Source organism: Pungitius pungitius, chromosome 3, assembly GCF_949316345.1.
Source record: "Pungitius pungitius chromosome 3, fPunPun2.1, whole genome shotgun sequence".
Taxonomy (NCBI): Eukaryota; Metazoa; Chordata; class Actinopteri; order Perciformes; family Gasterosteidae; genus Pungitius; species Pungitius pungitius.
This window is the reverse complement of record NC_084902.1, coordinates 18,357,058-18,384,720: the sequence shown is the minus strand read 5'-3', so window position 1 is coordinate 18,384,720 and position 27,663 is coordinate 18,357,058. Positions and strand designations below refer to the sequence as shown.

The window sequence follows — 27,663 nt, the reverse complement described above, 5'->3', positions numbered from 1 at the left end:
TTTTCATATTTGTTTGGCAAACTTAAGTCATGCTTGGTGCAGAAGCAGAGCGGCTGATGGAGGCGGAGCTCAGAGGTGCAAACTGTGGCGACACCTTCACAGATGGAGGCTTGTGAAGCCGGACTCCAGCAGAGAGGGGACAGCGGGACAGATGCAGAGGTTTCGAGGCACCGCAGGGTTCCTTGCTTTTTGCTTTTACGGTTCATTCGGATTAAAACATACAGAATAAAACAAAGTGGTCCCTTCAAACCTCCTTGCCAACGGGCTCTAATGCATCGGTAGTTTAGAGAAGTAAACTCTGCACACAAGAAATTTGAAAGCTTAAACTCTCCCTGTGACGTATAACAAGGTAAGCATTTGAAATCTAAGGTCAAGTCAATTACTCTCAAAATAGAGAAGTACATTGTTTTATTGAGCTTATTTGAGTGTCTTATTCAGAACCGGACGGCTTGAGAGAAACTTTATTTCAAAGTAACCCCGAACAAATGGAAATTTGTTTTTTAATGGGAGAACAGGTTGTAAATAGTGAAGGAAAACTTTTCAGCAAGAAACAAATAAAATGGTTTAACTGGGAGTCAATCTGTTAAAACAAAAATATCTTAACAAAGTGTAAAAAAATGTGTGGCACAGTGTTTCGTACACTGTGTTCAAAGGCATTAAATGAGCGTTATTGGTTTCCTTTATTGAGGAGCTGACATCGACACACCCTTTAACCAAGCACATTCACATGTGAAGCAGCAGCGGAACGCTGCCCCTCTCCTCGAGGGGGAAGGGAGGGATCCACCTGCACAGGCCACCTCGGCCATTAGGGATAAGAGATACTGAATGTTTATAGAGGCTTTCTAAATGAGCTGACAAGGTCCTAAATGTTGCTTAAAGATGAACACACACATTAACACAATTAGTTTATTGAGACTCAATCCCACACACACCATTCTGCTGCCACAAATACAGAGTACCACATGTGGATTGATTTGCCTTTGACAAACACACCTTTTCCTCCTGTTTGTTTAATTATAAAATAATTACCAGCTGTTAATTACTCGTGAAACTTTATATCTGTGTCACTTGTGGGGACCAATGGTGTCTTGAGAGCTTGGAGCCGAGAGCCACAGACAGGAATTCAGACCAGATTGATGTTCTTTTTATAGAAGGAATGAATGCACCTCCGTTGATTTCCTGTCCATGCCACCACCAGTCTTACATATTGAATACAATTATTGAATAAACTTTAAAGAACTATTTACTGTTTATCTTTATTTCTTATAAACAATATTCATTATTTTAACATTTGCAGCTTGTCAGCACAATCTGACACACACAGAGGAATAGAAAATAAAATAAAATACACAAATCTGATGAATTGGTATGGTGCAGAGCTCTGCTGATCTCAGGTCAGATCCTGTGGGCGGAGGGGCTAACCAGAGCTGGAGTGGTGATAGCAGCGCTAATGTCAACTTCAGAAGCTCCAACAAGAGTTTATCCTGACCTGGATCCTCTTCTCTTCCTCTTTTAACCAATCAGCAGCTTGATATGCATCACTTCACATCAAGATGACCAAAGGGAGGGGGCCGCCAACGCCCAGCCTCCGTAGGAACAGGAAGTGCCTCTCTCATTGGTGCAGAGGACGGCCAATGTTCAAACACCGCAGAATGAGACGTGATCGGTTATACGGACCGTTCGGTTCCCCTCTCCCCTCCCCCTTTATCTTCTGGCCCCTCACCTCAACCCGGACGGCGAGCTGGGCTGCAATTGGTGGAAGTGTGAGAGGGGGATGGGGCTCACTGCTGCTTAGAGCGCCAGAACCGCGATGCGATGGAGCCGAGAGAGAGTCCCTGTTTCTTCTGCTGGGAGAGCTCGGCCAGACGCTGCTCCTCCTCCTGAGAGAGGACAGACAGACAACCATGAGGTCAGATCAAACACCATGAGGAGGAATCAAACCCCTGGTGCACGCCGTTCTTCCTCCTACCAGTGCCAACTGAGCCTGTCTGCGTTTGAAGGCCTCGATGGGGTCCTCCTCCAAAGCGTAGTTCTCCAACACTGAACGCACGTCGTCCACTCCACTCAAAGCGATAGCTGCCATTGAGGAGGAGTCAAACAGCAGAATATACTTTTTACGTTTACAATAAGGACATTTGGTAGTTAAGATCATTCCCTGAAACCTCAGCTGGCCTCATTCACAAACATTTCTGTTCCTCTTCAATGCGTCAGAGAGAAGAGCTCATTTCAGTGCGTGCGGAGCGGATTTGTTGTAACTGTGTAGGCTAAACACACTTGTTTAGGTATTTGTTTATGCTATTAGTGATCATATTTGACGTCACATTAAATCAAACTATGCAGTTTAAGTTGTGAAACAAGATGACTCGACACTATCAGCCCTATTCATAGTATCCTGATGTCATCGATTACATTTTAAACAGAAATGCAAAGTGTTGCTTTAAGCACAAGTAGTAATAATGATACTTGGTTTACTTAAATTACTTGATAATCCTTTAGTATATTTAATAGTTACATTTTTAACACATTTTTACTAACTAGTACACAAGTACTTCCTGTAACTCTGCTGCTACAGTTCTTTATGAATGTGGCTCAATGTCTTTTAAAAGCAGAATACATGCATTTGCTTTCTTTATGAAATAACTAAATAATTACACATATGTTTGTTTAATCTGTACAAAAACAACTACTAAGAGCAAAAATGAGGAGGGGTGCAGCCAAGGGAAGCATGGACAGCAGGGGAGGGGTCTTACTCTTGAGGAAGTTGGCGAGGTCATAGAGCGCCCGATCCTCCGAGTTGCCGTCCCACTTCTTCAGCGCCATGCCGTTGAAGGGCTGCAAGCTGAACGCCTCCCTCTTACAGTCCACCACGATCACCTTGCTGGTGTCCCGGTTCAGACAAGACACGTCCTGCACACAGATGGTCCAGGTGATCAGAGAAATACCTTCCGTCTGATCAACAAAAGCCGGTGGGACCATACGGACCTTTTTAAGACCTAATCAAATACACAACTATATTATCTTAATGATCTTCAATATTATTATGAAAACCCACACATTCTCTGGCAACTCCAGCTGTTGACGATACATCGCCTCCATCCCAACGCTCATTTGGTGCCCAGCCCCCCCACAAAATGCTGAGTGTGTGTGTGTGTGGACCGATTGACCCTCCTCCTCATCACCAATGAATGAAAGACAACCTTTTCCCTTCAGTGCGTGTGGTTTGTCAACACAAGTTAACAGGACTCCAAAAGGACCACAGGTTGTGGGTCAAACAATATATTTATTCAATCAGGAGTTTTCTGGTCTGTTTTCAGCTAAACTAGTCAGATTGAGTGAAACAGTCTCAAGACAAAAAGAAAACTATGGAGGCCCCTTTAAAGAAATATTTAAGTTCATCTGCATGTTCATTAGAAACATTTATTAAGTCATTTCAATATCATGCTGAAAAGAAACATTGGATTTATTCTCCCCAAGGCTTATTTCAATGAAACATGAAAATGTTTTTGCTAAATTCAATCAGCAAATAGCTCTGGAAACCACAGGTCGAGTATAGAAGTTTGAGTGACAAGGTACTAATAAAGAGGTCACAGCCTAATGAGAAGATGCACCTCCTTGTGCGATGACTATCAGCTCCCCTCATTTCCTGTAACTGTCCAGAAGAGCAGCTATTTCATTTCAAACAACTTTTTGTTTGGTCCGTTTGTGATGAATTATTTAAAATACCACACAAGCTTTGCTGCAGGACAGTGAATGTATAGGTCGCTCAACTTTCCCCTCTGGCTTTGTCAAGGAATTAAATGGAATGAAAATGGGGACAGAACAAACTGACTGTAGTGCTAATTAGCGTCATTGCTTAGGAAAGAACACATTTGGTTTCATTCAAAAGCAACCCTGGCTGACTTCAAATCAGTGCAAGTCATCGGAGTATGGTAATGACCAAGAATGTGTGGAATGCTTGTGACGCTTCCCTCCTTCCGACAGAAAAGAGGCTCGTTGTTTTTTTTAATCAATTTGTTTTCGGCTTACGGGATGTAGCGCTGTTCTGTTTGGTCACTGCTACTACTTGTTCGTCCAACTACTACTCACCCTCTATGTTTATTTATCTGACAAATGTGAACAAGAAGTTAAATCAGCTATGCAAATGTGTGCAAATCTAAATATAAACTGCTAATTTTTCACTGTCACAATGTTAAAAACCTTCCATCTTTGTATTTGCTTTGTGTGTTATCGCAATGGTGTCATTCTATGCTTAAAGATGCTGCTTTTGTATGTGTTTTGTGGGCTAAGCCTTTAATAAATAATGAAATTAATAAAAACAAAAAAGGCAGCAAGTTAGTCATTGTCTCCTAAGTAACCACAGCAATGACGGAGGATATTAGACCGCTATGCATGGACAGCAGGTCGCAGTAACCCAAAGTGGAAATTAAGACAGTTAATCCAACTGTTGTGCCCCGTTTCCTGCCCCGGCAACAGACCACAAACAATTAAGACGTCAGACGCTCAGATGAAGGGCAGCAAACAATAGCTGCATGTTGGTCAAGTCCATGAGAGGATGAGGAAGGCTCAGGAAGAATCATTGTGCAAAATGTTTGCAATATTTGCACATATTTGGCATGTATTTTCCTCCACAACTTTGTTCACCCCTCGACCGGCAAACCAACGTTTGCAGAGATCTACGTCCAGGACGGCGTCCTTATAGTCCGCCAATGACGGGTTGTATCAGTGGTCATATTTAGGGATTTCTTCCGACAAAAACTCTTCAAACTGTTTATTAAACTCAAATTTAATAAAGGTGGAATTATGCTATGAAACCGAAAATGTGAGACTCTGGAAAGGATGTAGTTAGCAGACCAATTGCGGGCTGCGTGAGCTCGCGTAGCTTTTGGCGCAAGTCTAGAAAAATGGGCGACACACGCAAGCACGCAAGAGGTGTGAAAAGGAATGCAAGGGGCTCTTGCGTCTACGTGTCCTTTCTCTGAAAACGCAGAAGCATATACTAGGCTTTAGAAAGACATTACTTTGTCTGCTACAGCACAATATCTGCACCAAGAGGCCAGAAGCAGCTGCATTGTGGGTAATATAGGCACCAGGTTCTGGATGTGTAGAATAAAGACGCACTGTCAGGTCTGACTGTGAGCTTGACAGTCTCATGAACATGAGTGTCTGTGGTCTAATATTTAGGGTGAGCAGGCCTACTTTACCAATACTGTATAATCAGTCAATACTGAAATACATTTAGCTTTTACATACAGGCTGAACAAACAGCTTCACATATGGGGCAGGGATTGTTTTATGTACATGGAAAAAAGAACAAACATTTGTTACCGCTAACGTGAATTTGATCTTGATTACTATCGCAGATGGCATTAAATGCACATTCATCAATCTGCATTTACTACCTTTTGTCTTGACACATGTAGCATCTCTAACTCTCCCTTAGCATATGGAGCATTAATAACTCTCTCTTAGCATCTGTTGCGCTCAGTCTGTCTTGGCGTTATGGAGATGAGTGAAAAGTGTGCCCTCTTCCTGGAAAGTGGGTTAAGCAGTTCCTTGTAGCCTCCAGACTGTTCGTCAATAAAAACCCTGGGATGACAGTTGGAGGGAGGGAGGGAGGGGGGTGGCAGGAGGAGGGGGTTTGGTATGAAGGAGGGAATAAAAGAAAAGAGGATGAAGAAAGGAGAGCTGCAGTGAAGGAGGGTGACGGGGAGGTGACATAAGAGGAAGAGGGAAAAGAAGGGAGGAGGCAGAAGGTTTAATGAGGCCTGAGAGGGAGACAGAGGGAGAAGGGAAGTCTATTGTGAGGTAGAGGAGGAGGAGGGTCAATAGTGGCAGCAGAAGGCTGCCAAGCAGAACAGACATGTTGATTTACATGTTTCCCATCGTGTTTCATGGCTATATAAAATAGGACTTGAATGCTCAGTTTAAACAACAAAACAACAGCAGTTTTTCTTCAGTTTCCTTCATATAGCAAGTTGTAGTAGTAGGATGTGGACACACACACACACACACAAATTAGTACCTTGACATGATGGCCCTCCATATAGTGGGTTGCATCTCTGAAGAGACGATACATAACAAAACCCTGTGGATCAATGCTGTCGATCAGAGGGTACGCCGTCTGGGGACACACACACAAATGAGAATCAGTGTGCTTCTGAGGTGCTGGTAGGTGGAATTTATCACAGTTCCAGGATAGTGGTGTCTTTCTGTTTCCGTTGTTGCTGAGCTAAGCTAACTGGTTGCAGTTTCCTATTACATTACATTACATGTCATTTAGCTGACGCTTATATCCAAAGCGACTTACATTGCATTATAACCCATGCGTTACATATTGCCTGGGGAGCAATTAAGGGTTAGGTGTCTTGCTCAGGGACACTTGACATGGCTCCATCACACTACTCCATGCACCACCATCGCTCCTATTGAATGATTCTTCTAATCTGAGGTAGCAAGCATATCAACACTTTTCACTAAATTTCTTTAAAAACTTTTTTTTCCCTTCATTTTAAGCAACGTCAAACTGGTCCACTAATGCTGTGGGTCTGACATCACATTTAACTTTAGTGACAATACAAACATTAAAAAATGTTTTTAATTAGAAGACAGTGGTCTTAAAAAAAGATGTGGTTTTAAAACTGCTTTCTCAGGCATCTTTCTGCTCCTAAAGACAGTCAACAGAATCAGCTGCAGCTGTGATGTCATCAGAGGACAGTCAGCTCACTTCGCCATGACTGTGAATCCTCTGATGGTTTATTTTCAATTTCAATCTCTGCTAAAGCATACAGGCAGGTGTGTGTATGTGCGTGTGTGTGTGTGTGTGTGCAAGCAACTCCCCATTAGGGGAGTTGGGTAATGTGGGTATTATTGTGGGTGTTATTGTGGGTATGGGTATCGTTTGTTTTTTTTCCCCCAGTACCGGAGCTAAATCAATAGGTGCCTTTTTTGAATTGCACAAAACAACGATAAGCGAAATATATAAAATATTTAAACCATGTTGAAAATATTATTACAAAAACACTTGGCTTCAAACTATATCAAACTTTTTAACTTCAAACAATAAACAATATATTTACTGTTAACAACAGCTTAGTGTTTCTCCTCTGTAAGAGCCGGAAGTTGGAATTTATATCAATCATTTAATGATGTAACACAGAAGAGTTGCATTAGGCACAAGAGCATTTTTCTACCATGTGGCAGAATTTAAGCGATCATCAAACAATCTGCTGTAATTTACCTGAGGAAACTGTGTCTGCAGCTCAATGCGTACCCAACCCTACTCACCATGCCAGTCTCTGCAGTGAAGATGACGATCTCGTAGAGTGGTGCAAGCTGCTGGAAAAGGTAGTCGATGCCCGGACGCTTCTTAAACCGCCAACCCGTCGACAACTGGACAGTGAAAGAGAATGAGACAATAAGCGGGAGGGAAACCGTGAGGGAGAGTGACTGAGCGAGTGAGACGGGGTGGTGTTAGTGTGTGTGTGGAGAGGTTGAAAAGGTGCAACTTATCCTCATACCATTGTAGATGCGTATAGTATCTAACAAAAAAAGATACTTCTTATTTTCCCTGCGTTTGACAAAAGTCAGCCAAGGCACGCCGACACAGTGCTTCCTCTTTGAAAATAAACCACTCTGTTAGCTTTAAGAAGCAGATCTCCTCAGATGTGCTCAGAAAAAGGTCGTTGAATTAAGAGAACTACAGAGAAACCACTGTAATGGCAAATATATCCACACTAACTGCTGTTGTCACGTGAAGAACAAACCGCCTTATGTTTGGCCGCATTAACAGAAAGGCTGCACGATTATGGCCAAAATCAAATCTTGAGATCACGATTATTTATCGTGATTTTTCATTCATTTCAGAGACAACTTCTTATTGCACGTTCACATTTGAAATGAACAAGAACATTGCTGCCACTTCCATTGTGGCGCTACATTCTAGCTAAAGTACACATTTTTGCATCAGACTAGTCCTTATCACAGTGCATCTCATGGAAGGAAAATATAAATGAAATCGTACTATCAGTTTGTACCCTAAATTAAATCAACAGAGCACTGCTTTCACTTGTGCTACATTCCAGCTAATGTACACGCCTTTGCGTACAAATAAAACTTAGGTTCTTGTGAAACTGAAGCAAAATATAAATAAAATTGTTACCCAAAATAAAGGGCCAACCAAAATTGTGATTGTGATGATTAATATTCGATCAATTGTGTAGCCCAGATTAACAGGCTGCAGGAGTCGACTGCACACCTGTCAGTTGAGCTCACACTACAATAAATTAGTATCCCACATGGTGCGATCTCACATGTGATGTGGTACTTGCACTTTACTGTGATGTGGAAACTGGAAACCTCCAAGTGACTAACACAGAGCCTTTAGGGTCAGTTAGGTGACATGGGGAGACGTACCGACCACTCCGGGTGCAGCAGGACGTCGGTGAGCTCCAGCACCAGTGTGTAGGGAGGCTGGTAGTACGGCTCCTTGAGAGGGTCCGGCAGCAGCTTTGGGCTCGTCGGCTCGATGATCATCTGACCGTAGAAACGCACACACACACACACACACAAAAAATGCTCAAAGGTTTGTAACCAGCTGTTTGATAAGAATGTTCTTCTTCCTTCCTGAGGTGTATACTTGTATAACTGGACAATTCGGAGTCGAAATAAATAATTTAGTTATTTGGTGCTTGAACCACGGCTCTCTTTCCCCGACTAAAGCAACATCACATATAATTGAATTGTACCTGAGGAAATTATAACCAGGAAGTCAAATAGTCCAAGAGAAGGCAGATGATTTCTGTTCATCAAGCAGCTCAACTAAGCGTTTGGAAAAACTCAAACAGGATGCTGAGATATGCTGATGGACCCAGGGAATGTACACTCTGGACACAATAAGAATCCCCTTCACATTGAGGATTCCCTCTTCTGTAGAGTTACGACTCATTCAATGTCAGTATCCCCAGGAACATGGTGCTCTAAGGACCAGCGTTTGTTCATTTGATAATTCCTGCATTTAGGGGTATACACACTATGGTGTGTATGCATATAATAAAGCATATTTCATAATACCGTGAAGACTAGGTAAACTACTGTCTATATAATCTAATCACATTTTAAGAATTGAACCATTTATATATATATATATATATATATATATATATATATAGTGTCAGCTAAACGCGTTAACAATTTTAACGCAAGATTAACGTTTTCTGATAACTGTACCCAAGAATGGTGGTCCACATAGGAGTAACCTCTGAAATATGAGGCCTGACTGCTTTGTTCACAGCAAAAATATTAAGCCATGGTTTAACTGCCCTGCAGGCTGAGTCCTTGTTTACCTGCAATGTGCACTTTATCATCTTATTTTTTACCGCCCTGTTTGGCCATGTTGTTTTTCAATAAAATAACATTTGCGTAAAGCAAGCCAATCCACTTTTCCATGTTGAGAAAAGCACTAAAATGGAAAAAACTGTTTGACAGCACTGATATAAAACTCTCCCACTTTTTTGGTAAGTTGAAGAATTAAGATCTAGTTTTTCCTGCCAGGATTTTAAACGTGGCCATGAATGCATCAGGCCGTTCTCCTTCTCACATGGAAGAGCTCATTGCGCATGATGGCATTTCAACGGGTTCAGCATTTAGACGATATGATCGGCCTGGAATGCAAAGACTTGGTTGGACAAGTAGTATCACGTGGGATGGTTTAACTCGAATATCAATTGGTCAGTGCTTTAAGCCACTACCGTAAAGACGAGTAAAGCTGTGCAGTCGAAAAATGCGCGGTCAAGTTAAAATCACAACAGTCTCTAGCTTTAGGTTCGGGTCGGGATGGGACGGCTTCTGGGTCCAGATCCGGACCACGGCCCGCCAGTTAGTGACCTCTGCCCTAGAGGAATGGCAGAGCCTTTAGAGGTTTAGTTAAGGATACAGTGATAGCCGGCAATCTTCGAGTTGGAAAACATCTTGCTTACTGGATGTCCGACTCACCTGTCTATAGTCCTGGAAGTACTTGAAGGTTCTTTTCAACTGTTGAACAACCGGAGGCTCTGCAAGAATAAAAACAACACAAGAGGGAAACAACTGGTCAACAGATGTCTAGAAATACACAGGAATAATTACATTTTATTCCATTCATCCACATATAAAGAGTGGACGATGAGGAGTGTCAGAGGGATACTCATTACAGACACAAAAAGTACTACATTCCTCTGCACAGTCAGGTTTCATTAAACACAAATTAAAGAAAATATAAACAAAGATGACTTCATCACTGAAACCCAAGATCCCCTTAAACAAGAGCAGAGGTAATTTGGAAAGAGGACAGCTGCAGTCTTAGTAGGTCTAAAACTACAACTCCCTGAGGAGACTGCAAAGAGTCTCTTCCAGCTGATAACATCTGAGCATCAAACAAGCTGCGCAGCAAGCTGAGAGGGTGAATATCAAATATTCATGTGCCCCGCAGCTGAAAGTACAGCTCTAAATACTTTTCTAATAAACTGATCTCTTCACATTCTCGTTATTAACGTGATAACTAACGCTGAATGTCCCCAAAAATATCAACACAAACTGGTTATTTCCTTTCCAAGAGATTAGAAGGTATTACATTTAATTATTTGCTTTCTGAACATAACTCAGAAGCCTGTGATAGGAGGAAAATATTGCTTGAAAAATGTTCTACGCACCAAGTGTTAATTCTCTTTTGTTTACTTTTTAAATCATGCCTTTACACGTTCTGCTGTGACTCTTCTCCAATCATTCTGCATAAGAAATCAAACACACCAAGCCACACCCACATGGAACTATGAACTACAACTACTGTTCTTGATGTCAAATGTGACAAACACCACCACTGAAGTGGTATATAAGAGAAGCTCATTGACATTCATTCTAGGAGGAGCCAAGCTGGATGAGCTGGGATTGTCAGGACAATGACCAGAGGCTCAGCTGATCACAAGTGGTGACCAGGCCCGTAGCCTCCAAACTGATCACGGAGTTTGAGGTGAGGTCAGCGGGCCCTGTTAATAACACCTCCAGCTGTCAACGAGCTAATGGCTAATAAAGACTCATGTCTCCCATGGGACTCTTTGGCACAAATAGGACTACAATAGCAAGATATACAAGCACACACTTCACACACACCTTTCATCTCCCGTCTAAACACACATGCTGACGCTAGCAGACCCTGGTCCCAGGAGACTCAATGCCCCAGAGTGCAAAGCAGCGTACCGAAGCAGGAAGCAGAAGCCATCTGCCATGGCCCCGCAGTGATGACGCGCCAACGCAATCCCACGTGTGGATCTGATTATAAATATATGTGTTTGTGCTTCTGTGTGTGTGTGTGTGTGTATTTGCAGATGGGGAATTAAAGAAAGATCAGGAATTGTGCAACGCTCAGAAGACGGATGTAAAGAAACTGGATGTAAAGTGAGTTTAAATTTATTTGGACAGAAAACTCCTGAAAAAGGAACAAATTAAGATCATTTATTTTAATACATGGTGAACTATAATTACAATGCAGCACTCCAACAGAGAAAACCTTTATGGAGAGTGGATTGAAGTCCAAAACAGGTGTTAAAAAGGAAGCTGTGCAACCCGTTTAGTGACCAGAGATGGGCCGTTCTCAGGCAGATCCTATAAAGTGTGCCCTTCAGCCTAGCTCATACGCAATGCTAATCATGTTGATTCAAGTGTGTCTTAAAGGTGGAGATGGACCAATGAAGAGGAAACAAGTAAGAGGCGTATTTGTCATCCTGAGGGGAGGAAGGGTAGCCATGTGGCCACTTCCTGTCCCAGCAATGCTCTCATCATGGAACAGTGAGTTCAGACTCAACGTCTGTCTTTTGGTAAGACTAAGCGAATTTTACACCTGGACATTAGTGGTTCTTGTACAAAATCCGGCTTGTAGTTTGATCACAACATGAGGGATATTATATAGCATCGTAGCTATGCAGATTTTGTATGGTTGATGATTTTGTAGTTCTTGGTTGGGAAAGGGTCACCTTGATGGCTTTTCTCTATGAGAAATGGGGGAAGTGTGAGAGCACATGTGGATGGTGGTGCAGGGTAAGATTCAACTATGAGGATGTTAGAAACGTACTCCAGCTGTGAGAAGTTGGGAATATGGCGCTCCAGTTGAGTCCCCGGCAGGTCTCTTAACTGTGGCCACTATTTGAAACACGGGGAGACGGAAAATATGCAGCAGAACCAAAAAGTACCAAAAAGACCTATTATATAAAACAAAAACTACAAGGAATAAATGGAGCCAGATTTCTTTTGCAAAGTTCTTAAAGCTGGAGTCTGACAAATGACAGATATCCCATTGGTGTATTAACATCAGTGGTGACCATTAGTCCACAATCAAAGAGCGATACTCAATCACATCTGAAGAAAATGCTTTGGCAAACAGGAAGCCCCGGGACCAACAGCAGTTGAAATAAGCGATTTTCTGGGAAACAAATAAAAGTGCTAAATGAAGTAGAAACAGATGGCGAAGGTCAGAGGAGGTGGCTCCAAGAATTTAAAAGATTCATAAAATAAACACAATCTTTTAAAGTTGTTGTTGTTGTTTGGAAGGAGTGACAACTATTTTAAATTTGAGGAATTCTGGTGGATGTGTTGCAGGGTGGAAAAATAGAAAAAAGGAAAGATAGGATATAAACAATTTCACTGAGTCCCGGTAAGAAGGAAGGAAGAAAGTATGAAGGAGTGAGTAGCTGAGCCAACTAATGGGGAGAAATGGGAGGAAGGATAAACAGGAAGAGAGTGTTATGAACACAGCATAGGGGAGAGGAGAAGGAGAAGTGTGGGGGTGGAGGGGTAGGAAACTAGAAAAAGAAAGTAAAGAATGGAGGACGAAGAAAAGGAAGGATACGAGGGGACCAACAGACCACAGGTAAGAAGAAAATGAAAGATTAAAAAAAAAAAAACTAACGAGGGCTAGAGGAAAGGATGCTAGGACAGTATCAACAACAACATGGGGAAAACTTAAGGAAGAAAAAAGGTTGAGAGGAGGAGAGAAACAAGGGATGAGATAAAGAGGTGTGGAGAGAGGGATGAAGGGGCCTCCGGCCCAAACAAAAGCTGTGGTGAGGCTCAGCATCTGCTTCCCAACTACCCCCCCCCCCCCCGGTTGTGTTCTCTTCAGTGACAAACGGCCTCTTTAATGTACGCGTGCGTCCAAGGCGACAGGCATCTAGGGAGGAGAGCAGCAGTGGCGAGCAGGTGCCCAGCTCTACATTTACTTTGTGATAACCATCAACCAACCCTCTCCCCACCACCTGCTGTTCCTAGAAGAGGTGGAGAAAGAGGAGGAAAGGGATAGCAGAATGGCAGAGAAGGTACTGGAGGTAGAGAAAGGGGGAAGATAAAATGGAGTATAGGAAGGAAGATGGAGCAACAGGAAGAGGAGGGTGAAGGATGGCATGCCGTGGAGGAAGAACACATGAGTGAGACTGGAGCGGGTGGAGAGGTATAGCAGAGGGGGAGAAAAGGGAGGTGAAGGGGATTATTCAGCTTTTATCCCTAATGCTGTGTTCACACCAAAAGCGAGTTTACTCGACTAGTCTTAGTTATTTTGCGCCCCATTTTTTTCACTTCATTCGTGCCTGAAATGGTTCCATGGCTTATCTTGGTTACTTGACTCCGTGAAGACAGTTATTGTTTCCGCTATGGAGATAAATAACCACCATTTCTGCTTTTTATTTTTTTGTGAATGACACAATCGTCAGTACCGCAAACGGTGTTGTGTTTGAGTTTATGACGTCATCCGTAGCTGCACACAGCTTGAATTTCACCGACTCCTCCAGAAAGTGTGTCTCATGACTGTCGCTTCCAGCGCTGCTTCAGGATGACCAGCAGCCGCTTTAATGACCTGTTGTGTCAGCTCAGTGCCAGCGTCTCTCTTGGTTCGACACTAACTTACGGGGCGTTCAGTCTCAGCTCATGCCGATTGGTTTCCACAACAGTGTCGGGCCAATATTTCGCCTTTGCAAAATATTTGCCTTTGCGTGGAATCTACTCACGCGAATAATTTGCTCCGCTTTTGGTGTGACCACAGCATAAGGGATCATGGACTTTTACCCTGGTCCTTGAACTCATCTGGGAATATTAGGCCCTGGTCCCTGAGAACCCAATGGACTAAGACATGATGGCTCATCTCCAGGAGCCAGAGTAGCATTGTGATCATTGCACATGAAATTCCTCTCTTCAGGAAAGACTAAATCCATTCCAGACGAAATCTGATGGAGCAGACGCAATGACTGATCATCTATCGATATATGGAGTGTGAAGAAGAACCAAGTTGCTGAATTTAACTTATTAAGGGATGACTGGCTAGCTAGCTACCTGCTAACTCCTTGAACACCTGAGCATAGTCTACTTTAGCATTTAGGTGAGTGCTGTAATGAGTCTGGTGTAGACAGACTGCGATTTGTCTATGCTAGCGTTTAACATTAGCACTAGCAATAAGTGGTCACAAGTTTGCTTATAAATTGAATATCAATGGAAGTAAACTTGATTTCAGCTTTAAAGCAGAATTGGCAATTCCCAAAATATAAAATATTTCTTCCTTCCTTTCTCAATTGACTGGAAAAATATGTCTTCATCATATGTTTAGTTTGTTACAAATGTCTTTACTCAATATGTACACTGTGTGGCGCTTTTTGGGGGTTCTGTGCATACCTATATAAGCGTTTAGGTAATTATTGACATCAGATGTTGGAACCTGGAAAAGGAAATGGTTTTGACTGTTACGGTAAGAGTGGGTTGGCTCCACTGAAAACAAAAGAGTTGTTTCAGTACTTCCTAACACAGCTCGTCACTGTATAAACTGAATAAACCAAACATGGGAAAAGTTGTTGGGACTATTTGCAGCGGGGAATTAATCCCCATTTGGTGCTCCAGTGAGTATTTGGGTCAGCAGGACGGTGCGCGTGGGACCGTGTCAAACTCAACTACCGCATGGGAGGCAACTTTTCATAGATTGAGCAGTAAGATATGTGGAGTTTAAATGAGATTGATCAACTCTGCTCTTAAATGAATTCGGATCGCTTCTGATAATCCCTTTGTGAAAACCGCAGAGCTTCTGGAGGTGTACGTCCCTACCTTCTGTCCACCAATCAATCTATTCAGTGCATCCATTCATCTACACAGCGCTCCATGCTCCGGAGTGTCTGTCCTGAACACACCTCACTCACTTTTCCTGGCGTTTACTTACAGCTCCTGGCGTGTTGAGCCAAATCCAGGCCAAAAGTTCTAAACATTTGAAAAACTAATGTAAACCTGAAAGTTAGTTTTCACATTAGATGTGATTTAGCTGACACTTTTATTCAAAGCGACTTACATTGCATTTTTAACCCATTTTGCCCAGGGAGCAGTTAGGGGTTGGGTGTCTGCTCAGGGACACTTTGACATGGAACATGGAGCAACCAGGTTTTCGAACTGCCAACCTTGCAGTTCCTGGCACACCCGCTCTACTCCATGCGCCACCGTCGCAAGTTTTGGTCTTATACATTGGAAAATACAATAATGTGTTGAAAATAAAAAACAAGTGGACGAAAAGTGAATGGAATGGACTCAGTTCACATTTTTTTTAATTAAATATATTTTTATATTCTTCACTCATATTTTTATATATATTTTTTCGATTGAATCTGAAAATATTAAATCTGGAAAGTTTCAAATAGTTTTTTCCACATTCAGACTTTTAACCCTGATGTGGCGTAGTGGGCGGGGCATCAACTAAGAAGGGCGTGCAATCATGAGTGACAGCTTAACAAAAAAGGCTGAGGACAGATTCGGACTTGGTGGTTCATAGCTCATCAGCAAAGCATTGTTAAAACACAATCGACACCTCTGTGTAACCGTAGTCGACAACCTGTTGTTACCAATGTGGACAGGTCTGCGGGCTGGATGAATCACCTTGGTCTTGATGTGCGGCCACCTGAGAGGCTAGTGCGCAGGGGCCGTCTGCAAAGCGACATCACTACTGTTACGGAGAATTGTCGTTTGTGTTTTAACGACGCTTCGCTGACAAGCTATTGAACCGGGGAGTCCCAATCTGTAATATCTTTCAAACCTCACCGTACTCAGTGCGTCATCGCACGGAGGCTGCGCTGCGTTCACACTTGTTTGTGGAAGTGCGAAACTTCAGAGATTCATGTGTGGTTGATGAACGGTACAATCTGAGATTGCAGAATAAAAGCAATCAACCTCAATCAATTTGTGGTAAATGAGGTCAAAAACTACTCACTAAACAAAACATCAATTGTTTTATATCTAATCCAAAATATAGCATATACTATAGAGTTGATTCATTGTGCTCGCTGTGACCACGTTTCCTGATGCCCCGCCCTAAACACCACATCAGGGCCAAAAGTCGGAAAGTTAAAAAACTATTTGAAACTTGAATCTGAAAATATAGAATCTGATACCAAAAAAAGAATACAGCGAATATTGAAAAAAAGATAAATAAGTGAAAAATCAAAAAGTATTCAAAAAATTATAGAATTGAGTCAAAACTATATTCAACCCAAAAATACTTTTCATCAACTTATTTTCATTTTGAATACATTGTTGTATTCTTCAAAGTTAAAGACCAAAAACTTAAACTTGCAGGTTCACATTTGTTTATCAAACAATCAAAAATGTTGCCCTGGATTTGGCTCTAAACTGGCATTGGTGAAAACCAACGCATCAGCTTTATCAACCGAGAATCTCGAGGGAGCCACAATACTGGGACGGAGACAGATGGACAGACGGAAAGAGACGGACAGCCAGACTAGTAGATGGTAATTAACTTACAGACTCAGGGGGAGGGATGAATAAATGGAGTTTGGTGTTCAGAAGAGGATCGAGTGGACCTTGGGGACTACTTAATGATGGGTGGATTCAGGATGAGGTATATGTGCATGCAGGAGCCAGACTCGACCTCAAGGAGACATATTAATGAAATGATTGTTCGCAGTAGGCCATCACAACTCGTTTAGCAACGGAGTCCAACTGCAGCGGATTGAAGCGAAAAGTTCAGCTCAACAAAACAAGATCCATCATTACAAGGGTTTGTTGATGTCGTAAAAGCACCACAGCTGCTTCATGACTGCTAATGTACATACTAAACATTTGAGAGACTGAGTACTTTCAAAGAAGCATCTTTTACATTTACGCATTTGTAGTATGTGATACCAGCCTGTAGACTTAATAAACTTGTTTCAGAGCAGATCAAGAATGAGCATTTTGGTCGAATGGTAACAAACTGCTCCCTGGTTTAAAGTAATTTGGTGGATTTTTAGACTGCAAAAATGACCGGGGTTCCATTAAGAACAAAACTTAAATGACAAAGAGATTAAAAGATTTATTGTTCATCCTTGTTAAAAGATGTTATGGTCAGCCTCCAATAGCAATATTGTATGGAGAATATGTCACCAAAATTGTTCACAATTGGAATATTTCATAATACCTTTGTTGTGTCATAAGGTTAAGGGTGACCTCTGACCTGCACCCTAAGTGCCAAGTCTTCAGGATAAATAAAAAAAATGTGGGTGTGTGTGTGTATAATGTTTCAGAGGGGTGCAATGATGGCATGTCGACACACACACACACACACACACACACTAAAAATGAGTTTGTTGTCAGTTAATAGAATGTCAGAAAACAGTGAAAAAGTTAGGACAATACGTTTAACTACACACCAATGACACCATTTCCCCTTTCAGCAGAATTTCTTTTCCAAGACCTTCCAGTTAAATGCTGGCAGAACGAAACCGAAATAAGGTAAAAGAAACCTAAACAACCTCTGCTAGATAAAAACAAATAATGTCAACAATGCCTAATGACCCATTCACTTTGGGTTAGCTTAGAAACAACAGTCTAGCTATGAATAAATGAAATGGGGGGAACTTGTACGGGCAAACACACAAACCCTTAGTGATTCCAAAGAATTTATACTCACCTCTGTCAAACTCATCTGGAATCTGTCAGGGAGGCAGAAGGGGAGATCAGTTGATCAGAATCATGTGCACACATCACATAAAAAAACAGTGTTTGTGTTGACAGGAAACATGTTGGCATCAGGCGCAGGCAACATGTTTGATGTGATCACACAAGAATTTCTGGGTGAGCAATCAGAGACACGGGTACTGACATTTCATACAAAAAACAAGGGATTGAGCATATTTTAAAGATTATTCTAAAATTAAGGGAAAATAATCATTTTTTCAGTGTGGCAAAAATATATTAAGGAGGCAGAAGAGGACAAAAAGAAGAATGTGACAGTAGGAGGACGAGAAAAAGAAGGAATACATGAGGAGGCATTCTGAAAATGTACGTAAATTATAAAAAATAGGGGATGAGGAAGCTGTTGATGAGGGAAGGTGCCGAGGAAAACAAGGAGACTCTGGGCTGGAGCTAACAGACATGGTGTATGGCTCCACCAGGTGGCCACAAACCAGATGTTCACATAAAGACATCTATATAGATATATCTATAGGACAGAAATTAAGGGTCGCTGTGAGACAAACGTTGCTCAAAGCTCAAACCGAAAACACTGTGGCTGATAGAAGTTGGCACCTCAGTAACAAATTGGATTTCCCTCATCTCACTTCCTGGACTTTTCTTTAGCTGCACCACAATCTGTCTCCTTAGGGGACTAAAATGTGTTTTCTACAGCAGCTGTTACTGTGCCAATGCCAATGGCATGACAACCAGCTGCAGTCAGCATGGAAGAGTTCCTCATTTCCAATCACATCAGTTACAGGATGAAGCCGCGAGAGTGCTGGTTGAACTTCCTCTCGTGAGCAATGAGGAGAGAAGCAGATGCCAACAGAAGGGGGGGAGGGGGGGGGGGGGGGGTGTAAAACACGCCTCTTTAACCTCCACGACAGCTTGGGACCAAGAGGGGTGCTGCTGGCCTCTTGCACACCGGACACAGAAAACACTAAATTACGAGGGGGTTAAATCAATATATCATTCTGAGAAATACAATTTACAGTAGGATACAGTAGGGGGGGGGGGGGGGGGGGGAAGATGGCGATCCGACAGCCGAACGGTACGGCCGACTGTTTGCTGACGGCGGGCTGTACGCACTCCGGTGGCAGGCCGCACTAGACGGTCGCTACATTGTGGGGCAGGATGTTCGAATCAGGAAACGTTTATATTCAGTGCTTTTAATATCTCTGGTTGTATTATGCTATTTTGAACAAAGTCAATATTGTTTTATTGTATGAATGTGATGACTCCATACAGCGCATCTGACAAAGGGAGGAGAACGTCATCCGTAAATATTTAGTCAAATTATTTCCCAGAAAATGTACGAGTCAGATACATCCTTAAGTCTATTCCTGTGAACGGGGGCGGGTTCTGCTATATTCGTGTGAAGTGAAGAGTGGGAGAGAAACTAAATGAATACAGTTGTATAAATAACATGTTTTCACTTTAATATAGTAGAGATTAATTATTATCTTTTAAATCTTTGTCTTAACAGATCAAAATAGATCTTTACATTTCTGATGACAAAATTTGATTAAACCATAGAATATTCCGAAACAAAAACACAAAGTAACAAAGGATTTAGAAAATGTTAAGGTTTACAGACTTAAGTGTGATTGAAATGTATACGTTTAGTATGGAGCCCAAGAGACCCGCTGCTATAATTAAACATGTAATGTTTAAAAAAAAAAACCTGATCAGGGATTTTTAAATCTTGAGTTCTTGAGAATCTTGAGTTCCCACAGTCCCGTGACGGGAAAGTCTCAGGATGAGGGAAGAGGGCGGGGATGATAAGTGTGGCCGCACACTCATCATCCCCGCCCTCTTCCCCTAAAATCCTGACATGAACAAGTGTGTCTTCTGAGCTTCAGGATCCCGACAGGATGTCCAGGTGAGAGAAGTGTGCTCTGCTCTTTGAAGGAGGGCAGCACCCCCCCCCTCCCCTCCCTCCACCCAACTGAAAGGACAACAAAAGGACCATCCAGCTTTCCCACGTCCACACCTCACAGCTTGGTTCACAAAGCACCATACGTGGGCATGGTCCATGATAAAAAGGAAGAGTCAGGTCTGATTTTGCGGTCACTCTTTAGTGCCAATCCGCTGAATGCTAGCCCTGCAACTTTTGGGAAAAATAATGAATTTGGATGTATAAATACAGGGTTCATACACATTTTGACCAATGGATTTCCATGACTTCTCCATGACTTAAAACTAAATTTCCATGACCAAAAATGTTGTGATATCTCTGTATAAATAAAAAAGTGAGATAATATTTAAACTAACAATAAGAATTCCAAAGGTATAGACAGTGTTTCCCCTACATTCAATTAGGCCACAAGAAAGTATGTTTTTTTATGTTTACAATTATCCACTATGGATGAGTATCGTTTGGCGTTTTCCAGATACCAGTGCAATAACGATACTTTTAAAACATACTGCTGCCTAAACAGTCAAATTATGGACAATATATGAACTGTTAACAGTATACTACAGATTCTCTGTAAGAGCTGGAAGTGTATGTATTACTTAATTGGAATTTAGGGAATACTAATGATTTAATGTATGCTCATTGTGCAGGAACTAAAGATATGCAACATATATTGAAAGCATTTATGTTGGATTGACGCTCATTGTGTGTCTCGATGTATTGACCGCATGATTGCAGCAGTTGCAACACAGAAGAGCTGCATTAGGCACGAGAGCATATCGTTTATCTACCATGTGACAGAATTTATTAGATCGTATATTAAGTTGACGCTTTGCTAGCAGCGGCGCACTGATCCCAGCTTCCTTTAGCACGGCTCGTTAATGCCGCATTACTTACATTCTGCTCATCCGGGGTCTTTGTTTGTCGTAACTCATTACATGTACTTTTCCATATGTACTGTTAGCTAACCACGGTTAAATCTACACGTCCCGGACACAGTGGATGATTCCTGAGCTACTGTTTTCCAGCCAACTTTTCAGTTAAGGTGCGTTCACACAACCACGGTGCAAACTATTTGCGCTGCGTGTATTGCTCATATTTTAACCTTCTCTCTTTAAAATCATATGAATTATTTGAAACGTATCTTAAATGAACTACGTGAAAAAATGTCCATGAAATTTCCAAAACTTTTTGGGATTTTATTTTGTTCAATGACTTTTCCAGGCCTGGAAATGAGCATTTTAAAACTCCATGACTTATCTAGGTTTTTCATGACCGCACAAACCCTGTGAATAACATGACTGTCTGTCTGTCCTGCTTGCAACCAAATGTCCATTACTGTTGGGGCTCTTTGGTTCCAACAAAACGAGCCCAATGAAGGAAGTGTGTTTTTTAAAAGTGGCCCGTATTCCCGTGCCAACACCTCTGGCAGTGGATCCCCTCAGACAGCTCTGAGCTTCTCACAGTCCACCCTTCAAAAGAAAGGAATCATTAACATCTGATAAACTGCTGCAGAAGCAGCTAATATTGATATTAAAAAAACATTTTCTATGTGAACTAATGAAAAGAGCTATTTGCTCACTGCCAGGGTCAACTTTATGTGTTAAAAAGCACAATGAAGACTTTAAGATAAGATCATTTTCTGATATGAACAAACGGCCAACAATTTATTCCTATGTTTAAGATCAAAGCGTTTATTAGAAATTTAGCAACCTAGTTATGTTAATTTCTGCTACTTAATTTAAAGGAACAAGTCATTAATGAATTCCCTTGTAAAGAGATCTTATACCGGTATACCGTGCAGCCCTACTACGTACTTTGCGTGATGGACTCTGATCTGACCAAATGTGTCACTGTTTAATAACTTGGTCAGTCACTGCTTGTGTGAGCTGAGCTGAGCGAGAGGAGTTTCCGACTCTACATCCTGACATCTTTGATGGTTTGCTGACACTTTAATCAGCATTTGTCTACTACACTTGAAGCCTGGAATTACCGGCCATTGGCACGTGGATTGGGATAAATGGGCACTTTGATGATCCCAACTTACCCAAACTCCCAGCTCAAACTGACACCATTTCTCAGTTACCCGTCAAGTGTTCTGCCTCACAACTGGGACCAAGCGGTGAGAGAAGTGTGCCCCTCGCTCTCCCACGCTGACGGCTCACTTCATGCTCACACCTCTGGATGGACGGGACACACGTCACAGCTGCCTGTGAAGTGTGTCCTTTACAGTGTTGGCGTGAGTCAGGAAGGGCATCGCCTACATGCGAGGTGCGTAAAACACCGACCATGTGACCCGCAACACCAGCCCGGTGCTTGGGAGTGTCCCATTGGAGCCCAACAGAGGGGTGGATGTGTGGACAAGTTTCCCAATCCCCAGTGCCGTAAAACCGTGTGTGTGTGTGTGTGTGTGTGTGTGTGTGTGTGTGTGTGTGTGAGGGGGGTAATAACTCACCATGTTTCCTTGCTCGTCCACTGAATTGGTGCCTAAAGAAAGGAGAAACAGTTTAACATCTCTGAAAATACAACATTGAGCTGTGTCTTAGTGACACAAAATTACCATCAGGGTTGATATTTTTAATGTGATTCCACAGATGACTTTAGTCTTAAGACTGATAATAAATAATCCCTTAAACGTGGCACATGTATTGTCAGTGAGTCGGTTGAGTAGCACAGATCTCAGGGGCCATGCGGGGCAACACTTACAAGCGTCTCCACAAGCTGTGAAGTACTGACTGTCATCCAATGCCTGATCAGACTAAATTGTTCAAGTTGAGAACAGTTTTAACAAGAAGAACAGAAACGCTGACTTTGCATCGGCACTCAGCCTGAAGGTTCTGGATAGTCCAAGCCTTGTACAGGGCAGCAATAACCTTATCAAGTAAACCTGACGAAAACTACTAATATATATACACATAATAAATAAACTAGTACCTAAACTGTTAATAAATAAATATTTTTTGGACAATTGCTCACAAAACTTTCAGGAACTCTCCAAGTACACTCTAACATGTTAATAATCTAAAAGCTGTTTTATTCATTCATAATGAATCGATCCCTGTGACAACACGATATTAATACATAGTTACAAGAGAATAGATCGACAAGTCTACTAAACATTTTTAGCCTTTCCATCTGCAGGTTTCATTTATGTTTCTGCAGTTTAATGAATGTATCAAGAGCCTGTATGAAGATCGGAAAGATTCTTTTGATATTTACAGGTGTAGGTTCAATGTATAGCTCAAAATAAAACCCCAAATCATTAAAAAACAACAATAGATCCCAGTTCAGTAGTCCACTTGTGTGACAAAATGATCCAGATCCATAATTTCAGAAAACCAATAATATGAGCAAAGAAGCAGGAGACGGTAAAAGTTGAAATATTCGTAGATGCTAGATCTCAAAATGAAAAGTTAAAAATCTAACTCTTCCCCTTCATGCAAATACTCTTGGGTCTCCCTCGTAAGCGCATCACTTACTACTTGTTCGTCAACAGAAATCCTTAAAGTCAGCTCCAAAAAAACAAAGCTGCCTTCCACGATGCCTCACAGGCAGTTCACATATTAACATGCTTTTCTTTCTCCCCCAGCAACCTCTTCGACTGCAGACTTAATTCCATTTGTGTCTTTCTGCCTGAAAAAAATGATGATTCGAGCCTCATTACTGTTATGTCGGACTATTCTCTGAAGACATGCTGCTTGCTGCTAACTGACAGCTGATAGCTCCACCCCTCTGCGGCCATCCCTCTAAACTGGAAGCGCAGGGCAGTAAACCAATCACAGAAATGGTTTACTCATCGGGAGTTCCCAAACATTTTTTCTGTCAGGGTCTCTTTCGAGACATTGGAAGACCCCCCAACCGCAAAGTAAATAAAAAAAAGGGTCATTATTTCTTTATTTTAGGTCATAAAATAAGTACATATTAGTTTACTTTTCCACAGTTTTGTTACATTTTGAAAACATATTTTCAAGTAATGTACAAATGTACTGTAAGTGTATGTACATTAAATTTTGTTTGCACCGTGTCTTTTTTTGCTGTCTTTCTGATGCTGCGTGTTTCGCTATCTCTCTCTTTATATTTTGACAGAAAATTAATTAAAACAATTCCCCCAAGCAACAACACCAAACCATACTCTGGTTAAGGGCTGTCACGACAAATTTGGTGGTTGTGTTTTAATTGCGATTTTTTCATATTAGTTGTGTTTCCTCTCTTTGTTGCCTGTTTTTAAACAAAGTCAACATACCGACTTGTCTATTGGATCTTCTCTCCCATTTGGCTTAGAGCCAAAATGTTCCCACGCCGAAGCCGAAGATTGCAGTTTATCCTAATTGGCTTGGCAGTAGATAACGCAAAAGAACACTTCATAACAAAGTGGGTTCACAGCTTCCCTTCCGGGTGTCCGCTCTGTGTGTGTGTGTGTGTGTGTGTGCGCGCAGTGTTTCCCTTACAATTACAATATATTCCAAATATTGTTTGACTAGCTGAGGAAATCAAAGGCGGCTTGATCAATACTGGAAATACTTATTAGTAGATGCTCAAACGTCGTGGCACTCACCGAATAGGTAGACCATGCCGACCGCCCCGCCAACTCCCATAAGTCCTGCCAGCCGAAGCACCATCTTCTTAGCATAGGCAGTGTTCTCCTTCTGCTTCTTGTCCTCTGTGTGCTCGCCCTTCTTCTCACCCTCCCCATCTTCAGGAGGAGGCTGTCCCTGGTAGAGTAAAGAAATACTAAATCAACCATAATAGATGGGGGAGGTACCTGGCACATGGTCCCTGTCACTACGGCCCACAAATCACAGTTCAAACCTCTTTGATTTAACCACTGAGGATACTACAGGGGGCCCAAAGAAAAAGTAGTAACATCCCAGCTGCACAGTTGATGTTCAGTAATGACAGATGGACTCTTTCAGGAATGAAAAAAAAAATTGGTGGATGGGTCAAGTATATACTGGTTTGAATCTTTCTAAATTTCTTGTTCTGGGGACACATTTTCAGTCCATTAACTTGGGTAATGGCTGATACAAAGTACTGCTCAGATACCGGACCAAACTTCAGGCCTCAGTGTGTGGAAATGACTTGGATCATTCATTTCACTTGTGGCAACATTAGTCCTCACTTAACAGCTATATATACTAGGATATATATTTGGACTTAAAATTGCATTATTTTGTGCAGCAAAATGTAAAAAATAAATACAAAGATATACAACCTTGAATTTTAATTTCTTAATTACATAACACTTTTTCCACCAGCAACTTGTTAATTGAATGCATTTTTGAAATGGACAGATATTATAATTATTAAGTGTAAACCTTTTCAGAAACATTAATAACTTTGCCAAAACTAGAATTGATACAAATAAATACAAAATAATTGAATATATCAGCTTTATTGTGACCAGTACTTGATCCAGTTATTTACAGAATATTGGTTTGGGTATGTGAAAACATGTTCACATGTAGATTACGTTTGATGTTTAAATGTTATTGTTTTTATCTCTGTAGACGGATCCATTATTTGAGGACAGAAGACACGTCGATAGAGCAGCTGATTTTAAGCTTTTGAACGTTGGTGTAAAGTTAGTTTAGATAACGGTGAGCAACACATGGCGGGTCTGCTACAGACCTGCACATACGGGGAGGTTTAACTGATCGCGGGGAAGAGAGGACAGGGGAAGGGGGGAGGGTCTGTGTTCTGACCTTCAAACCAAACAAACCGTGGCTTGTCCACACAGTGAGCGTCTCCAACGGCTGCTGCAGCTTAAAAAATAAGGTTTGTCAAAGACGTTTATTGCGAGTGTGTGTGTGACCCTTCACAGTGCAATGAGCCCCGATATGTGGCACAGGGTAGTCTTATGCTAACTAACGTAATTACATGCGAATCGCCATAGCTTCACAGGGAAATAGAGCCCGTCTGATGCTATTGATTTTTTATTGGTAACCAGGCGTACTGTCTCGTACACTAATGTGACTCCCCCCTTCTTTCTCATGCGTTACAACCAAACCACCAGTTACACTAAACGCATGCTAACATTAGCTAAGGTAACATGTTAGCTTCCCTAATGTCAGGTTCATTCATTCAGCGAAGACGCATATGGAGCTGAAATGTAATATCTACGAAGTAAACATTCATAGTGGCATATGATATGATAATGTATAATGAATACAGCCTGCCGCTCCCTGTTTGACACTGGAATGGATAGTGTAAATCAGCATTTTAGCTTCAACTTGAAACTGGAAATGTAAGAAAAATCGCTCGCCTTTGAGCTACATGAACATCTTGTCTGGGCGGGGCTTTACGGCTAAGAATTGCGGTGCGTTCTCTCTCTCCGCCAACACGGCTGACACGTTAAGCAAATCAAGCGCACACAAGCAGGCTCGACGTCCCACCTGACTCTTCTGCTGCTGGAGTCTCTGCTGAAGGATAGCCTGAGCTAGTCCACCCGTCGCACTGCTCGTTCCTGCCGGCGGCTTGTCGGTGGAGAGAGTCCGAACAATGTCCCCCACAGACAGGGAAGAGGCCCCACTCCTGAGCCGGAGGAGGCCCCGACTCGCTCGCACACACATGGGGAACACAGGCGTAGCCGACATGTTGGATTGTCACAGAGGACTCGCCGGTGAATGTAACGTGAAAAGGACAAATCTTTGATTGGCTGGGGCTGGTTTGAGCGAAAGGCAGGAGGAGGTCTCTCAGCAGCAGAAGGCCAGAGCCGTCACTGCAAGAGGCCACATGGGGAGGAGGTGGGCGGGGCGTACAGCCTCCAGCCCAATCAGGAGCAAGAGTAAGTCTGACCTTCGACTGTGACGCAAAAGTGCCATGTTGGTTTGTAGCAAAATGCCTCAACTCTTCTAACTTACATCACCTGTATCAAAAAATCATTGCAACCCATCTTCAAACATAAAAGCCTTAAATTGAATACAGTACATTTAAATAGTATTTAAATATATACATTATGTCATAGTCTGTATATATCATAAGACATATATGTATATATTATTCCCATTCTAAATGTTTTTTTTCTACTTGATATATTAAATGTCATTAAGATCTATTGTATAATATCTTTAAATGTATACATATACGATACCATATTATTTCCGCATGACTGTCTCTGGGTGTTTCAAAATAAAAGTCACAAAATGTACAAAGTTACTGTTGTTGTAAACTGTGGCCACCAAAGGACGGTGTACAGTCTAATCCATCATGTATGCCTCTTTCTAAAGGCTTTTCTGTCAATTAGCTGTATATAGACACTGGCCCTTTCTCAATATGCGTTCTTGTGTCGACTTTTGTTCTCGTGGAAACGTCATCTGTCGCAGCCCGAGTACTGTTCCAATTCTAGTTCCAAGTCCGCATCTAAGAACGGTCATAATACCCGCATGTGACTCGCCCCGCCCATTTTACCGGGCATGCATCGGAGCAGGCTCGTCTGTTCTTCAAAGAAACTTTGAAGCTCTGAATTTTAATAATAATAAATACAATAAAATTCCACTGTTGAATTATTGTATATTTCTCTATATTTCATTTTGTATCATATTTAATGTCTGGTCAGCTGCTTGTATTTATTTCATTGTTTGAAAATGTAAATATAACTGTAGCACCATTGATCCCTAAATCATACATATGAAATACTATTACGTTAATCACTATGATCATGTCATCTATCTTACGGTATGTAGCCTCATTGATCACTATATCATATACATACAATACTATGAGTTAATCACTAATAATGTAGAGACACAGAA

General features: G+C 41.8%; 1 protein-coding gene across 1 annotated transcript; it reads right to left on the bottom strand.

The window, feature by feature from the left end:
- On the bottom strand, positions 1 to 26,785 carry timm50 (translocase of inner mitochondrial membrane 50 homolog (S. cerevisiae)). The gene is made up of 11 exons (XM_037462736.2): positions 26,305 to 26,785; positions 24,468 to 24,624; positions 22,368 to 22,399; positions 17,951 to 17,972; positions 9,991 to 10,049; positions 8,413 to 8,532; positions 7,285 to 7,389; positions 6,023 to 6,121; positions 2,751 to 2,907; positions 1,970 to 2,076; positions 1 to 1,880 (listed from the first exon to the last, which is right to left on the bottom strand). Exons 1-11 carry the CDS (start codon positions 26,503 to 26,505, stop codon positions 1,782 to 1,784), a joined length of 1,158 nt encoding a protein of 385 aa, XP_037318633.1. The 5' UTR covers positions 26,506 to 26,785; the 3' UTR covers positions 1 to 1,781.
- Between the last annotated feature and the right edge of the window lie 878 nt (positions 26,786 to 27,663).

What these genes read in the sequence shown, in the direction of transcription:
- timm50 (XM_037462736.2), bottom strand. Translation starts at nt 26,505, where the DNA reads ATGTCGGCTACGCCTGTGTTCCCCATGTGTGTGCGAGCGAGTCGGGGC. An exon ending in TCCAGCAGCAGAAGAGTCAG is followed by an intron (nt 24,625 to 26,304) that starts GTGGGACGTCGA and finishes TTACTCTACCAG; the next exon opens with GGACAGCCTCCTCCTGAAGA. An exon ending in GACAGGCTCAGTTGGCACTG is followed by an intron (nt 1,881 to 1,969) that starts GTAGGAGGAAGA and finishes GTCCTCTCTCAG; the next exon opens with GAGGAGGAGCAGCGTCTGGC.